The sequence below is a fragment of the Ochotona curzoniae genome, unplaced genomic scaffold (genome assembly GCF_017591425.1).
Source record: "Ochotona curzoniae isolate NIBS_2020 unplaced genomic scaffold, NIBS_Ocur_1.0 contig_3819, whole genome shotgun sequence".
Lineage (NCBI taxonomy): Eukaryota > Metazoa > Chordata > Mammalia > Lagomorpha > Ochotonidae > Ochotona > Ochotona curzoniae.
Genome location: NW_024466004.1, coordinates 30,840,178 through 30,857,356, shown reverse-complemented (window position 1 = coordinate 30,857,356; position 17,179 = coordinate 30,840,178). Strand labels below are relative to the sequence as shown.

Sequence of the window (17,179 nt, the reverse complement as noted above, 5' to 3'; positions counted from 1 at the left end):
TGGTGAATGTTCAAGTACTGTGTCCCTGACATCCACAGGAGACCTGAGTGGAGTTCCTAGCTGCTGCACTTGGGCTGGATCAGCCCCAACTACTGTGATCTTGAAGAAAGAGCCAATTAATGAAAGATTTCTGCTTCTCTCTGCCTTTCAAATGAAGTGAAAAATAAACTATTGAAAGTCAAGGTTTATTTTTCTGAAAGACATTACAGGGACGGGGGAAAGAGTGGGCAAGGTAAGAACCAGGCAGAGGTATTTGCCACTCCCTAAACGACCCCCATGACTAGGGCTGGGTCAGGCCGAAGCCAGGACCGTCATCCAGATCTCATCCATGAGGGAGGGATCCAAGCACTTGAGCCATCTACTGCTCCTTTTCCTGGGCCATAAGCAGTAAGCCAGGTTGGAAGTGCAGCAGCTAGAGCATGAACCAATGTCTACATGGGATGTTGGTGTTAGATGGTGGTTTTAATGTGCTATATCAACACCAGCTCCAAAACAAAATTTTTAAGACATTATGGTTTAAAAAAGTTAATGTCAGTGAAGGCCATGCTCCAAGATGTGACAGGGTCTGATGGATCATTCCCAAATGCGGGTTCTCCCCACAGATTCCTCTAGTACCTCATTGCTAGAGGGGTGAGTCTGCTCCCCACCATCCAGCCTCCCTGTGCAAGAGAGACTAACTGATGCAACAGGGATCCCGCCTAAGCAGTTTCAGTTTATTTGGGAAATTTTGTTTCTTATACAGGGTAGCGAATAGCCTCAGGCCAGGAATCCCAGGAATTCCAGGAGGGGAATACTAGGAGCCAATTACTAGGAGCATGACTGTGGAAGTCACCTGCCATAGGTCAGGGGTAGGTGAGTAAAATGGACCTGGCCAATCAGTCTTTCTTTGAAACGACTTGATCCCCTCCCTGGTTCACACCCAGGGTCTGTCTTGGCCACCATCATGCTCGCCACATATAAGCCAGTGACCTTGACCATCTTGTTCAACCAGTGACCCATTTGCCCTTGGAGCCTCACACCTGAAGTCATTCATGCAGCCAACAAGCTGGTTGGAAAAAAGCCTCCCTGGCTTCAGATCAGCTCAGCTCTGGCCATTGCAGCCATTTGGGAAGTGAACCAGCAGACAGAAGATCTGTCTCTTTTCTGTAAACCTGCTTTTCTAAGAAAAAATGAGTTTTTAAAAAACATTCCAAAATTCATTTCTTCATGAGACTCTGAACATTCTTTCAACATGGTAATTGTTTCTTTCAGATACAGACCAACCTGGAAGGCCTTTTATAAACTCAACCCTCCGTGCCATCCATGATTTGGTGGCAGTCTGTGTATTGTGGGAGCGGTAACAGCAAAGAGGGGGCACCATCAACGGGCATCTAAAAGGGTGACTACCACAAGTTTGTGTGCCTCACATGACCTCCAATTTCTATTTCATTTAATCTTTATTATTTTAGGCACATATGAAAGAATGTTATTTCCCTTTGTGAGTTACCATGATACTGTAATAATTCAGAAACACAGAATTGAATCATGACTGTTCTCAAAAGGCTGCATCACTGCATGTCAGGTTCATGCGACAATGACCCCATTTGTCCCCAGCTTTTCATTTATTTCCTCAGAGAATAAAATCACAAACCACACTAAGGCTATGAACAAACCAAACACACTTGTAAGTGGATTCTTTTCCCAAATGCACACTCATAGGGAACTGGTTCTACATTTAAATCAAGTAGTTTTTTTTTTTCTTCAAAATAAACATACAATGATAAGGTATGATATCACTAAGCTACTTAGTTTTTATAGCAGTTCATGAGTTAGCTAGCCTTTAAGTCAAATAAAAATTCACAGCTTCAGCATTTTTGATGAATAAAAAATACAAAATAGACAGGAAACATGCTTTGATTAAAGTGGAAAACATAGTACATGAAAGACATGAGCATTTCATTCCAATAAGAAGCCCTGGTAAGGAGATATCCATCCTAACAGCCTTGGGCTAGCTGTCTTAATTGCCCCTTTTAATCTTAGAAAAGATACAATTGACAATGCTTCAAGTACTCCAATTCACACCAAGTAGGAAGTGCAGTGCCTCATCAATTGGGAGCTTATACACAGGCTTGGAGTAACTGGTGGTTTTTTGTGTGTATTTTCTTTAATATTTTGTCAGTGGTTGGAATATAAAAGCTACCAAGTACATACTAGTTTCTTCCCATGCCATTCTGAATTGTTCCTCTAAAGACTGAGTAGATATTAATAGAAATATCTAAAATAGTAGGAAACCAGAAAATGACACCCAGAATTTAGATATTAAATTTTTACATTCTAGTTTCATTCCAGATAGTATTTTATTAATAACATAATAGTAACAAATCTTTCTCCTATGTGGCTCTGCTGAATTCCTTTACTTAATATACAGACTTACCAAAGTTTATATTTATCCCCAAGAGCTATTTTTAATGAAAATGTAGATACTTGTGGTATACATGTTTTAAAATTCAAATTGTGGAATGGCTAGATAGAGCTAATATGTATTACCTTATATACTCCTGAGAAAGTTCTTAAAATGTAGTTTCATTTGTAAATACTCTTACATTCACTGCACATTACTCAGATGAGCTGGCATGAACCCACTTGTTTATGAATGGATCAACTGGTGAAGAAAATGATACATACACATTGGAATACAGCCTTAAAGTAAATCATGTCCGATGTGACAGTATCAATGAACCTAGAGAACAATATGCTAAAGGAAATCAAGAAACAGAACAAATGCCTCATGATGGGCCAGACTCAAGGTCTCAGGAGGACTCACTCTTCATAGAGTAGCTTCACGCTAGGTCCTCTCAGGGAGGAAGGAACTAGGTAACTCTCAAGAGTGTCTTCCACAGGGACACCTATCCTACTCACATTTCCCTTCACAGTGTAATAATCTCCCAAAGGCCCACGCCCTAATACCACCACCTGGGAGAGAAGGACATCAACACATAAATCTCCAAGAGACCGACATATTTATACAGGGCCTTGCCGTGGCTACTTCACATCTTCTGGACCTCTAAATTCAAACTGGATTTTTACCTTCACACATCAGCAAAAAAAAAAAAAACAAAATCAAACTGTCATGGCTCTGAGATCTTTTACTGATCCATAGGCCTACTATTCTCTAAGAACATAAATTGCATAGATGTTGGCGCTGTTTTGTTTGCCTTCCACAAATTTACCTTCTGTGATTGGTTAAGGTTATTCTTTATCATAAAATTATTTCCAGCCAGTAAGCCTATCTATTGGTCTCTTCAGTTTTATTTATTAAAACTGTTGAGTAAATGGGATTATCATTTTTAAAGTCAAGTATATTCCTTCTAGGAAGAGAGTATCTGTTTTTCTCCCATTCCTCTTGCCTAGTACAATGAAAAGACCAGACATTGTATACCAAACAAGTGAAGGAAACCTCTGAAAGATGCAGAGGCAGACAGACCAGCTGGGAACCTTAGTGTCTAAGGAGTGGCACAACAGAGTTCCTGGACTTTGCTTTGTCTGTTCTATCCTCAGAAACTACTTAAAGAAATAATGGTTCTGGAAAGCAGAAGAAAAATTGTACACTAGAACAAAGTATTTGCAAACCACATCTGATAAGAAGTAGAATACATACACAACCTTTCAAACTTAGAGGTTAGAAAAACTGCAAGTGGAAAGTAATCAAAGATGAGAGGGTCATTTTGCAAAGCAAGAAATACAGATGGCATAAAGACAGGCAACAATGTTCAGACCACTTTTAGGAACTGAAATCCAAGTTAAGACCACAATATCGCTACACAGCCATCAAAATGACCAGAATAAAAAACAAATAATAACACCATCAAATGCTGCAGAACGGAGACAAATTGGAGCTATTGTCTCTTTGCTAGTGGAAATGTAAAGTGGTCAGCCTCTATAAAACAGTTTGGTAGTACTTTTTAAAATAAATGCTGAAGCACCGTGTATGCTATCATATTCCTGAGCATTTGTTGTAAAGAAAGAAAATGTACCTTTATGGAACAACCTAAATACAAATATTAACAGCAGCTTGAGTCATAACTGCCAAAAACTAAGAATAACTCAGAAATGCTTAAATGAGTAAATGAGTAAATGAGTAAATGGTTAAAACTACCTTTGGAGTATCTACACCATGTAATACTACTTCAAGTATTAAAACAAGTTGTTGATGCACAATTCAACTGTATCATTCACCAGATAGGATTTGTTGGAAGAGAGCTCAGACCCCAACAAGTTACTTGAATATTATCCCATATGTAATATTTTAAATTATAGAATTATATAAATGGAAAACATTAGTGCTTGTGAGGTATTAAGGAAACCATGGGCAAAGGCAGAGGTGACTATAAAAGGGTAACTTGATGGAATCCTTGCAATTGTGAGAAAGATAATGTTGCGTAGGGAAACAGTAGCCTGGTTGTAACAGTACTCATGTTTTATAGGGAGCCATTAGGGGAAACTGAGCTAGAGTATGCAGGATCTGTCCTATTTTTTTTTCTTTGAGGTAAAATTCATGCAGCAGGAATGGGCATTGTAGTACAGCAGGTGTATTGTTGTTTGGGATTTGAAAATCTCTTACTGCAGTGCCTGTGATGAAGTCCTATCTGCTTCCTGCTGATGGGTACCCTAGGAAGCAAGCAGTAATGGCTCATGACCTTGGGTCGGTGCAGCTCACAGTGGAGACCCGGAAGGAGTTCGTGCCTGCTGATGTCAGCGGTCCAGCCATGGCAGTTGTTTTGGGGAATGAAATAGCAGGCGGAAGAGGTCGATCTCTGTGCCATTCTGCCTCTCAATAGAATTCTCACAACATAAAACTTACCAAGTTAATCATTTTTAAAAATACTAAAAAATTCCCATACTTCTAGTACATTCTCAAGAATGTGCAACCCAACACTATGGAATCCCAGAAATCTTTTATGAAAGTTCTTTTGGGAGAAATAAAAGCCCTTTCTAGACTTCACTGCCTGCTTTTGCCCAAGCATGAAGTTCAGGCAAAGACAGTCAGGGCCTCCTTATGTGCTTCAACAGCTCCCTTGCAGCCACGGCTTGTGGGTGGCCTTCTAAAATTGTAACAATGTCAGAGCTTTTCAAAGTGTTTGTTCCCTAACCTTGCCTCCTAAACCCCTTGGTCTATTGTGTACCAAGCCATTAACAGTTGCCTCACATGGCAGCAATTAGAACATTTACCTACATAAAACAAACTTTCCCCAAGCAGCCACTTTAGCCTCAGGGGTGATCCCAGTTAGAAGAGATAAATGCAAATCTTTCAAGCTGGTCTTGCCAGAAGTCAATAAAAGTTAAAAAAAAAAAAAAAAAAATCACTGAACTTTGTGAAGGAGGCCCATTCTGCTCCCTGGGTTACAGTACCCAAGTAAGGGCTGCTGTTTAAGACCACCGCTGAGCTAAGGAAGTTAAAAATGTCATCAAGTTTTCTGCTCTTACCAAGGCTCTGCCATTGTTCTCAGTTAAGAATTTCCATGGTTGCTGTAAGTTTTTAAAACCAAGTTAATGTCATTTTCACGTAAACAGATTTTATGCTTTCTTACCCTGCCATTTTTGTTGATACCACTCTTAGAACTGCATTGGAACCTGTAATTATCTTAAAATGAAAAGGTTGATTTTCTTAAATAATAAAGTGTTCTGAACAAATACCAGTGTTTGCTCACACCTCCACTCACCAAAAGCAGTCCCTTTTACCCCGGTAAGCTAGTTGTGGAATTTACTTTTCACAAATTTCAGAATATGTAATTTTGAGTATTACCTGCATATATCATTTAGTGACTTAGTATTAAATGAGGATTTAAGTTGTTTAAAATGTCTGTTCTTGGCCCTTCCATTACAGTGATACTATAAACTACTTAATCAGTATTCAAATTGTACAATCTAGCTGACCTATTTTTGCTGTTTTTCTTATTTTCCACTAGTTAATACTTTGACTCTATTTGCTTAGTGTTTTTTCCACTTAATGCAAATTCTTCTCAAATTTTGATTGTAGTTTTCAGTGCAGTGTTTCCGCATCAGGTAACTGCAGTCCCAGTTGCACAGACCCCTCTTTCTTACTGGACCACTGGTGTTTAAGTCTTTTGCATAGCTGTTGCCTGCGTCTCCTCTTGCTATCAACCTTCATTTCCTTTACTTCTCTGCTGGGTTGGAGTCCTCAATTCTTTTCCTCCTAGGTTTACTCTTTAATTCTACAAAGCACATTGCTTTGTCACATTGAAATGTTTGGGGCCATGGCTGCTCTGCACTGGCTATCAGCAGAAGTGTTTTCTGTGTTTGATTTATTCCCTTATTCTGGGTAAACACCCACTTGGAAGGGGTCCCTAGAAGACCTATTTGAGACTTGGTGTTAGTCCTTTTTGTGCAACTAAGCTTTCATTGGTATTGTGGCTTATTGTGGCCAATTTATGCCGGACAACTGAGGCACCCAGCAGGTCCTTTCTTTTAGCATGATAGGGACAGAAGCGGAGGCAGAGGGAGAGAGGGGGAAGGAAATGTCACCTACCATGGTGGCAGGAGGGGGCTCCAGGGAAAGGGGAAGAGAAGGGCAGGGGTGGGTGCAGGGGAGAGGGAAATGTTGGGCAGAGGAAGGGCAGCACGAGGAGGGGCCATACCTGAAGCAGCGTGCCTGTTTTGTGGCCAGGGCAGGTATCAGAGCCACGAGGGATTGGTGGACAGCATTATCAGAGCTGCAGGGGATTGGTAGGTGGGTGGGGATTAGGTGGGGTACACCAGGGATTGGTGGAAAGGGCTGTCAGTTACCATGGATCGGTGGGAATAGGGTTACAAAATTAGCATGGACTAACAAAGTTTGAACCTAAAGGAAGCCGACCTAGGGGAAACAGATATTTAAAAGAGTACCAAGTCCAAAATAGTGGGTGCCTCCAGAGCTGCTGTTCGAGTCCCTCCTTACACTTGGTGTTTAAAAACCATCTTTAGCCACTGAATGCCTGACCGATCATGTAGAATCCCACTTTGGCCCTGCAGCCTAGGCTAAGCTGTCCCTTGAACATGACAGACTTGCCTCTTTCAATCTTCTACTTTGCATTTGCACATGGAATTTTGCTCTAATACTATTGCCTCCTTGACTGCTGAGTGCAAAATTGCAAGTTCTGCATTCCCATCTCCATTTCTGCTTCGTTTTTATTGCCCTGGAATTTAGCAACACCAGGCATGTTATTTGCCTTTTTATTCCAGTATTCTTCCACTAAATGATAAGCTTGTTGGGACCAGAAATTTTATTTTGGTTTTGAATACACTAATTTCTATTTCTGTAATGTGCCAAAAAGGTAATAATTTTCTGGTTGTAGATAAACAATTGTGTGTTATTAATGTCAAATTAAGCAAGTACTACTTATGTTACTTGAAGATCTCCTTTAGATCAAGAAATCTTAGATTTTCTGTTAACATAAGCAGTTGATACATATGGATCAGTATATATGAGATACTTTCCAGCAGCATTTAAAATATCCTTGCACCTGCCCTTGTCCCTCACATCCTGCTTATCTTCTGCTCTCTTCTGGCTACTAGCACAGCTCTGACACTCCTAAATCCCCTTGTGTTCATCTCCGAACCCTGCAGATTTATCTCATTAGAACTTACACTGGCCTTGATCCACTTCACTGGATCAGACCATTTCATCCAGGGCCCTTCCTTTAAGCATTCCTCTTGAAAGTGACCAAGATAGCCATCTGCCCTGCATGCTACAGCCAGCTTGTTACCAGTGCCCCATCACACACATGCACAGCTTTACAGGAACCATCTACCCACTCTAGCAAGTATAGTCATCGACTCTCTTCATTTTGCATACTTCATGATGAAATAAGTGACCTTGGCTCTTTCAAAACTTTTCTATTGTAAGAAAAACATTCATGTTGGCATAGCCCTAATTTTTACTCAAGAATCAGGGAGAAAACAATTATGTAAAATACAGTTTTGGGGAAACAAAGCTTTCCCCATCAAAAGGAGAAGAGATATTGTTCATGTCATTTCAAATTATTTCCAAGTTGCTGTTGTAAAATGCACTTATGAGTAGTCATAAGATTGGGATGTTTCCCCTCCCAGCCAGCTCAGAGCAATTAACTACAATTTTGCTAGTGTCAATCTGGAGTTTGAAAGACAGGAGTCTTTAAACCACATTTAAATATGACTGCTAGACTCAAAGGAAAATACAAGATACCCACTCACATTTGAAGCTCAGGTAACCAAGTAATTGTTACTATCCTGTGTTTTATATTTAAATAGCCAGTTGTTCCATCAATGAAAGAATTTGGTAAGGTTTGGTTTTGAAGGTAAAGATGCTGTTATGTAGAGCTGATTATAAATTAATTTTAGCTGATTGTTGACATAACTCAGCAGCCCATTTCAAGCTGGTTTAAGTCTAGATAGTGAGGTATGAGTGATATGAGGATGAACCAGGAGAAGGCAGACATGTGTCACACTGCTCGTCTCAGATCAACCCTTCTCTGCAGGTGCACAGAAATCACATTACAGAAACATGGACTCAGAGGCATTTCTCAGAGCACAAAGAAGTCAAATCACACCAGAGATAACACCAGAAGACTTTCAATTTACACACTCCCGATCCTTCCATACATAGCTTCATCAGGCTAACTCAAAATAAAAGACTGATGGTTTAAACATGAGAAATTTCTCATACATTTAGTGTCCAGGATTCTCCCCCATCTTGCCATTTCTCTTCCCATGGACAGCTCATCTCTGCATCTCTTCATCAATGGTACTCATTCCATTTAGGAGGTCTCCATCCTCAGGACTTAACTTTCAAAAATTCCACCCCTTATCTACAACCACTAAGGGATAAGGCTTGCATCCACATGTGGGTTTTGGGGAAACACAAATGTTCATTCCACTGCCAGAAAGAACTGAGTAAAGCTGTATGTGCATATCCAGAGAACTTATATGACTGATCATTTCTGACAGGAGGGGGAACCTGGGACACTTGGGAGCCCTCCAGGTGAAGAGAAGTGCACTTCTCAGAAATCTGGGCATAACTCACCAACAGGCAGGTTTTATTTTAAGAAAGTAATAAAACTAACATGATTCCACCTCTCAGTTGTTTATCACTTAGAGTCTCAGTTTTGGTGATTGCACTGTGGTAAATTAGCTCACTTCAAGTCCAGAGATTGTATCTGCATCCAGACAGTCCATTCATCATGCTTAGCATTTGGATTTCAACAGCTCTCTCCTGCATATTTGCCAAAATGCCACTGCAGTAATCACAGAAGGCTCCCTGTTTTGTTCGCCTAATGCCTTCAATATTGTCAGTGGCTCTGAATTTAGGCTTGTTGGAGCATTTTAATAATCCTTCAATCTCTTTCTGAAAGTTTCATATCACTACCCCTCGTAATTCATGAATATTTATTGATCTTAATTTTGTAGCAAGAAGGGAGCAAACTACAGTATTTCCATGTGTGCTAACACAAGAAAGCAATGCAAAGTGATGATAAACCTTATCAGGGCATAAAATGCAATAGCAATGAAGACTTGAAATATCAAATTTTGCAAATCTTTTAATATAAAATATGAAGTTTGAATCACATGTGTCAGCTACACTTTAACACTCTCAATTTTGAAATTGGAAAATTCAATTATATTTTTCAATTATAAACAAAACAATGTAAATTTCAAATAGTAAAACTACCAAAATACTTTAATTGGAATAAATTTAGCTGTATCACACAATGGTACTATAGGAAGGTAAGTAAATAAGCTCGCTGTGGAGAAATCCCAGGTAGGGATGTGGGATCCGATTCCATCCCATTCCAGCTGTCATTTGGGATCTAAATCTCTCCCAGTGGTGACTTAGTTTATACTACCCGATACCCAGGTTTGCTGTGTCTGCCTGGGAAGGACCTTCAGAAATTAAGTTACCGGTGGCCTTTTAGTATGCTGAAAGATCAGGCTAGAGCAAGATGGGTACAGGGATTCACCCTTTGCATGATTTGATACCTGTCCTTCCTGTACAAATCTTTCTTTTACAAAAATATATTGCCAGGGCTAGTGCTGCAGCACAGTGAATAAAACTGCCACCTCTTATACCAACATCCCAAATGGCAATTCCTGGCTCTTCCACTATCTAGAGCCATGCTTATGGTATTGGAAAAAGCATAAAATGGTCCAAGTGCTTAGGGTCTCTGTCACCCATTTAGGGACAAGAGAAAAACCCCTGGCTCCTTGCTTTGGCCTAACTCATTCCTGATCATTATAGGTAACTGGGGATGGTAGATTTCTCTTTTCCTGTAACTCTTTCCAAGAAATATGTAATGTATGTGTGTGCTTGACCACTCAAATGATCAATAAATGCTATTCCTTTAAGCCTAACTTCTTATTTGTATTTTCTTTCATTTTCTCTCCTTTGGGAAATACACGGATCTAAAAATTGGCCTCAGAAGTCTCCATAGACAGTTCTTGGTCCCCACCTGCTATGGTGTCTGCCTCCCTGTCAGAAACTCCATCATTCTTTACGACCCCGAGTATCTTCTCTCTGGCTGATGAGAGCACCACAGACCTAATGTCTATTGACCAGACATTACTAGTCCCCACGAGTGAATATTCTGCCATTAGTCAAGTGACTCCGAGAATTTCATCTTCACTTGCATCTTCAGATGACAGCGGATTGAGTATGGGCAGCCAAGCTACAACCAGAGACCTAGATGTAACAGCTCTGTCAAACACTCCTGCTTTCTCTGAGGACCCAGGACTCAATGGATCTGTTTCTACCCTGGATCATTTCTTAGAGAATCCCACATCTGCCCCAGCTTTACAGTATGTCACCACTAGCTCCATGACCATTGCTACCACAGGCCGGGAGCTGGTAGTATTCTTCAGCTTGCGTGTGGCTAACATGCCCTTCTCCAATGACCTGTTCAACAAGAGCTCACAGGAGTACCAAACTCTGGAGCAACGATTCACACAGCTGGTAAGTAGGCATTGCTTACAGTTACCAATTCTGTGTGTCTTATCTTCCCTTTGACTGCTGTTGTTGGTATTGTTTTATGCTATAATTACTATAGGTCTTGAGTCACCAGTATGAGCAAACTCTTCTGAAGTTGACATCTGAAAGTGTCTAAAGCCAGAATATTACTATACAGCTATCTAAGTTCTGGTGTAAAAGCTTTTTATAGAGTTGACTATGTGGCACTTCTACACAATGCCAAATGAAATGGGTTACACAGTCTATACCAGATTGCAGAATGCAAGTTGTATTTCCTATAACTTACATAATTACATATTACAAACTACATAATATTTCTCAAGTGAACATTTGAAGACCTTGTCTGTGACATCCCTACCATGGTTACCAACACATCCCACTCCACTCCACTCCACTCCCCCTCTGCCTACACACACACACACACACACACACACACACACTAAGAAATACTAGGACACTCTTGGAACAGCTTTGCAGAGAATCTAGCCCAGTTATATTAGGATTCATGCTAAGCTGTCATAAGCAAGACATCAAGAATGCACTGACTTCAATTAGACTTAGGTTTGCTTCTCTTATACTTGAGTAGGACGAATTCTGTTCTACCATCATCCAGAAGTCCACATTTCCTCCATCTTGTAGCACTGTCAACCCCTCGGGTGGTTGCTAAGTTGTATGATCAGAGCAGGGTCACTGTAACATCTCTGTGCACTTAGGAGGAGGAGAAAGAGGAAGGCAAGGGAGAGCAGCTTGCTGGCAACCAAGTGATAGATATTGCGCACATCACTTCCATCACACTATTGGGATAAACAAGTCCATAGCCACATCTTGCTGCAAGAGAAGTTGGAAAATGTCATCTGTAACTGGTCAGGGTCCTTTCCCAAAGAGATGGGGCTGAGGCAGTAGTTATGAGCGCACAAGTGTAGACAGGAAAGCTCTCAAGAGGCCTACCATTCCAAACACTTCAAGAATGAGTCCAGCGTATGCAGAAGGATTCGCAGTAGATTAAACAAAGTCCCTGGCCTTGTATAAAGTCATTTCTATAATAACCTTGTGAAGGAAGCAGAATGTGGGCGAGGGTCAGAATGAAGATTCTCGCTGGATAGGGAAAGCAGAAAGTTTAAAAGGTAATTCTGAGCCACATGTACAAGATTACAGTTTGCCTCTTTGGGTTCCTCAAGCTCACAGGTGTGCAGTTTATAAATTTATGCATCAGGGACTCGCTTCAAAGCCAAGGACAGAGCAGACATTGCCGAGTGTCAAAGATTCCTGTAAAAGTAGCTCAGAATGCTGTGGCTCAGAAGCAGCAGTGCTGGAGGTTGAAGCCCGAGGCCTCAGGAGTCTGAAATTACAGTGTAGAACCCAAACCTTGAGGAAGCAGTTTTTGTTCTTCACAATGCAGATCAAAGCACTGAGGCACAGCACAGTGGGTATGTGGCTGCATGAAGGTGACACGGCCAGCCGGACAACTACAAGATCAGCATCCAGGGCTGCCGACTGCCAGTTCCCTGCTATTTCCCCTGCACCACATTTGTGTTGGCCATGGAACATTTACCGTAGAGACAGATGCACTGATGCGTGTGCTGTTTGTTTCAATACGGCCATTTCAAATTGGTTGCTTCCAAATAGCTGTCCCATTTACACAGGCTTGGATCAGTCTCCTCCTGGGCTTCATTTGGATTGTATTTTTATTTACTTGGACATTTTAAAACAATTGAACTTAGAACTGCCAGTTCACTGATAGCATTGGCATGGACTTTTAGAAAACACCCATTCTCACAAATTATCAGGAAGAAATTACTGTCCATCCATCTCAATCCACACAGAGAATAGGGAACATAATTATTGCAAACACATCATTAAGTTGTGGTGTTCTGGTCACATGGTAAAGCCAAGGCTCAAAATAAAAAGGAGATGTATGCCTCAGATATTGAGGAGTATAAATACAATTAGCAACAACTGAACACTTAAACACAGTTAAAAACCAGTGATCTTTTTTTTTTTTTTTGCAGCTGGTACCCTATCTCCAGTCAAATCTTACAGGATTTAAGCAACTTGAAATACTTAACTTCAGAAATGGGAGTGTGATTGTGAACAGCAGAGTGAGGTTTGCCAAGTCAGTGCCATACAACCTCACCAAGGCAGTGCACGGCGTCCTGGAGGACTTCCGCTCCACAGCTGCCCAACAACTTGACCTGGAGATAGACGACTACTCCCTCAATGTTGAGCCAGGTAAAGGAACCCACCCTCCTGTGTGGCAGCCGTTAGTTGCTTGTTTCCTTTGGCTTGGTTTTTAAGCATGTGGTTCAAACTACAGGCCACAAAAAAAGAAAAATCACCCAATAGGATGACCTTTCAGAAGTCAGTTTCTGTGGTGTGAAAGGTGGAGTGTTAACATATGTTGTCCTAGACCATGAAGCAGAAAACCAGTGTACCTCTTCCTTCACATTCCGAGAGCCTTCATTTCCTGCCAGAACAAAACTTTCGCACTGCTGAATGGGTTTAGTTGAGAACTCAGCCCATAGCCAAGATAATTAACATTGGACTAGGAGTCAAAGTGCACTTTGTCACTGAGCTGCAACAACTAGAAGGCTTCTTTCTAAAGCACCTTCCCAATCAGTTAATCCAGAATAGCCTCTTCCAACACAATGCCAAATGACACGTGAGCATTCTGAGGAAAGAACCACTAGATCCTAGTCTGAACTCAGACAATGTCCATTCACCATCACCAAAAAGAACGTAACTTGCCCTTCCCATCATATGCCGTAGGTCGGCTTGCAAGTGCAAGCTAACATAAAGAAGCGTCAGATAAAAACTTCTAGAATATATGAAGCTTAGCCCAAAGCTGAAGAACAGAAGGCAAACATTTGTCGTGATAATAAAGCAGTGTGTGTACCACCATCAGATATGCTCAAATTGTTTACTATTAGTTTCAAAAATCTGTTTAACCAAGTGAAGGAAGTTTTTTGTTTTTAATTCCCAGGATGCCAAGGGGACGGGTTCCAGACTTCTTGCCAAATCAACCCTCCAGCCAGGTTCACAGCCAAGCTTCCTAATTGGCTAGGAATTACTGAAGTGCATCCTTACCACAGGCTTTGGCTCTCTGTGGGCTAACAATGAAAGCAGAGGGGAAAGGCCTTGGGCAAAAGGCAAACCAGAAGACTCAGAGGGAGGCGTTTAGCTTTGACAAAGCCTGCTTTGAGCAACTTTAAGAAATTTCCCCAGTACCTCAGCAAACAGGATCATTAAAAAGACAGACAGCCCTTAGGCACTGAGCCTGGGCATTCCTACCTGGAAACTGAGCCTCTGCACTGGGCTCCCTGTGAAATCAAAGCCCTCATGCATGGTAGAGAGAGGGTACCACTGCTCTGAGAGGCAACCGGTGGCTCCCGCCAGGCACAATTAGTAGACAGATTTCTTCAATCAGTAGGAGGAAGGAAAAGCTTGGAAAGCTGCAGAGGTGAGAGTCCAATCCCCTTTCTTCAGGGGGCTCACACAGATAACTTAGGTAACAGCAACACTGGCTGGTCAGTGGGAAGACCCACGAAGGGAAAAAAGGGGACTCAATGTGCTTGGGACACTGTGGGGCAGGCTCCTCATTGGGGGGTACCTGAGATAAAGGATGGAAGATAGGAGGATGGTATGAGATGCAAATAAGGGACACTGGGTACGCTAGGAGGAAGCACACGGTAGCAGTGGTTTAGAGGGTCCATAGCCTTGAATATAAATTCTGTGTGCTAATATCACTACTCAATTTCCACAACTGCATAAAGATAAATAGTGCTGAGGAATATTTCCAATACTAGCACAGCGTTTGACAATTAAGGTTGTCTAATAAATCTTAGTAGTTGCCATTCCAACATTGTTATAATTGACTTACTAGCTGGTGGTCTTCACAGAATACTAACAAGAATAAAAACCTACATTTCAAGGTTTTTGTGTTGGAGATTGGACCTGAAATTATTTTCCTAATTTCCTGTGACTTATTCTATGCAACTTTTCCTTTAAGCAGTCAATAGCAGTATTAACGGTAACAACCATTACAGTTTTCAGTTCCTGTTAGACCAAATTTATGTTGAGCTACCTAAGCATGCTTCCAGGCTACCTGATGTACTGTGGGGCCCATGCCCAATTTGTACTGTTAATGGTCAAACAGTAAAGGCCAGTATGGGCTGGACAACTTGGGAAGTTGGCTCCGACTGTATACTTTCCACAGGTAGTTAAACCTTGGGCCTGATCAGCTCTAAAATTTGCAGAGAAGCTGGCATGCTCAAGCCAAGTAGAAGAGTGAACATGAAAGCGTGTTGAAAGAATGAGTACTTATGTCTACAAGGGTGACACTGCCAAAAACCACTGAAATGTTACACTAAGATTTTGGGTAAATTCATGCTCCAGACTCCTCCTTACCGGATTTCCAGGGAGTAAACCAAATGTAGACATTTCACACTAATCCAATAATGAAAAATTCTCTGAACAAATCTACCCCCAAAATGGCTGTGGTGAGGCAGGAAGGAGCCTATATTGGAGTGTGTCTAGTGCTCGGGGTTTGAGGAGGGGGTAGTCACCCAAGTGCTGGTCAGGAACATGGGCCGGCAGAAATACACAGTGCCCTCCCCCATGTTACCAGAAAGCTTGATGGGTTCTTTCCTCAGCTTATACTGTAGACATAAAAGTCAAGAATTGTTGCAGAAATAAGTTTTAATTTTTTTTTATGTTCACTTCATAAATAAAAGCAAGCATTAAAGAGGAAACCCTGAGGTGGGGCATCTCCTAAAAGACACTGGAGTTTAGCAAGAGTCTTGAATTTTTATGGGTTCCCTGAACCCACATTGTGCTGATCTGGCTGGACAGCAGGGTCCCTCTGCTGGATGCCAACTAGACAGACCTGTGGGAGTCCTTCCCCTCCACGCTAACAGTTTGCAAATGACTGGATAATTCCTGTCTGCCCACTTGAAGGTGTTATTCACCGGCTACTGGGAAGGGATCGAATAGTGATGTGACAAACAGCATAAGAAAATTCCTTTCTGAGGTATCAGGATTCAAACAGCAGCCTGTTTGCCAACACCTCTGCATGCTTACATGGGACAGTAAGATGGTGGCCCAGGGAGAAGGGCCTCCCAAGGCTTGCCCCAGGACCTCACAAGAGTTCAGCAGGCTTGGATGATCAACCCACACAGTATCCACTGCTATTCCTCCTACTCTGCTTCATTTCAAGGCAGAGCAAAAAGCCCACAGAACACCCCACACTTGCTTCTTTACAAAGTCATTTATTCCCTAATTCTGTGAATCTGCTCATCTCACAAAATTTCTTAAAGGTTAAAATACTGTTTAAAAACAAGACCTGTATCATTACAGGAAAATGTTTCCAACATCAGCATTTGTGTATGATTTTAGCTTGTGGAAATGTGCGCAAAATTGCTATTTTGATGTAAAATGGTGTTTAAATTTTGGAACAGATTAAGATAAAATGTGAAGATGCTTTTCCAGCCTTTTCTATTGTTCTTTGTAATCCAACAACATGACAGCTATTTTGCTCCTAGTTTCAGTGTGATGGTCTAATCTAGATTTTTACCTTTTGGTGGTGTATTTGACTAGAAATTGTCAAAGTGATCGATAGGCAGGCTCGTTTAAACATCCTCTAGGTAGGGCAACCAGGGCGGCCACTGGATCACTGCCTTTCAGGTTCCAACATGGCACATGAAAATAATTGCATCAAGTTCCTTTAGAACCAGAACTCGGACTCCAATTTATACAGCCCTTGGCTCTTCTGCAGACGTGGTCCCTTCAGGAATTGATGCCTTGGGCTGACACAGCAATGCCCACAATGTACGGCAGAGGCCCATGGGACACTAAGAATCAGTCCTTCAGGGAGACCTGAAGGCCACTTTGGCAAGTACATGAAACCAACATGATTTGGGTTTCTGATCTTTCCAGTATTTGCTTAAACTCACTGATGCTAGTTCAGTTTGCTAAGGACATTCTTTTGAAACAACAAGGGAACATCTTGAGAAAAAAAAAAAAGCTACTGAAAATACGATGTCTGAAATACACAGCTGTATCTGTGGCAAAGGATTCCAAAATAGAAAAGGTATTTTGGAAATGTAACCTTTTCCCAGCCTATTTGCCAGGAGCAATACTGGGTTACTGGACTTCTAATTTGCCCCCTCTTTCCTATTGCCTTGGTAGAAATAGGATGTTACAGCTAGT

General features: G+C 41.4%; 1 protein-coding gene across 1 annotated transcript in view; it reads left to right on the top strand.

Annotated features, from left to right (window-relative positions):
* Window positions 1–17,179, top strand: part of IMPG1 (interphotoreceptor matrix proteoglycan 1) — a 98,129-nt gene that overhangs the window by 60,997 nt on the left and 19,953 nt on the right. The window contains exons 13-14 of the mRNA XM_040983159.1: window positions 10,443–10,960; window positions 12,985–13,204. Coding sequence (XP_040839093.1) covers window positions 10,443–10,960; window positions 12,985–13,204 — 738 coding nt within the window. The remainder of the gene's footprint in view (window positions 1–10,442; window positions 10,961–12,984; window positions 13,205–17,179) is intronic.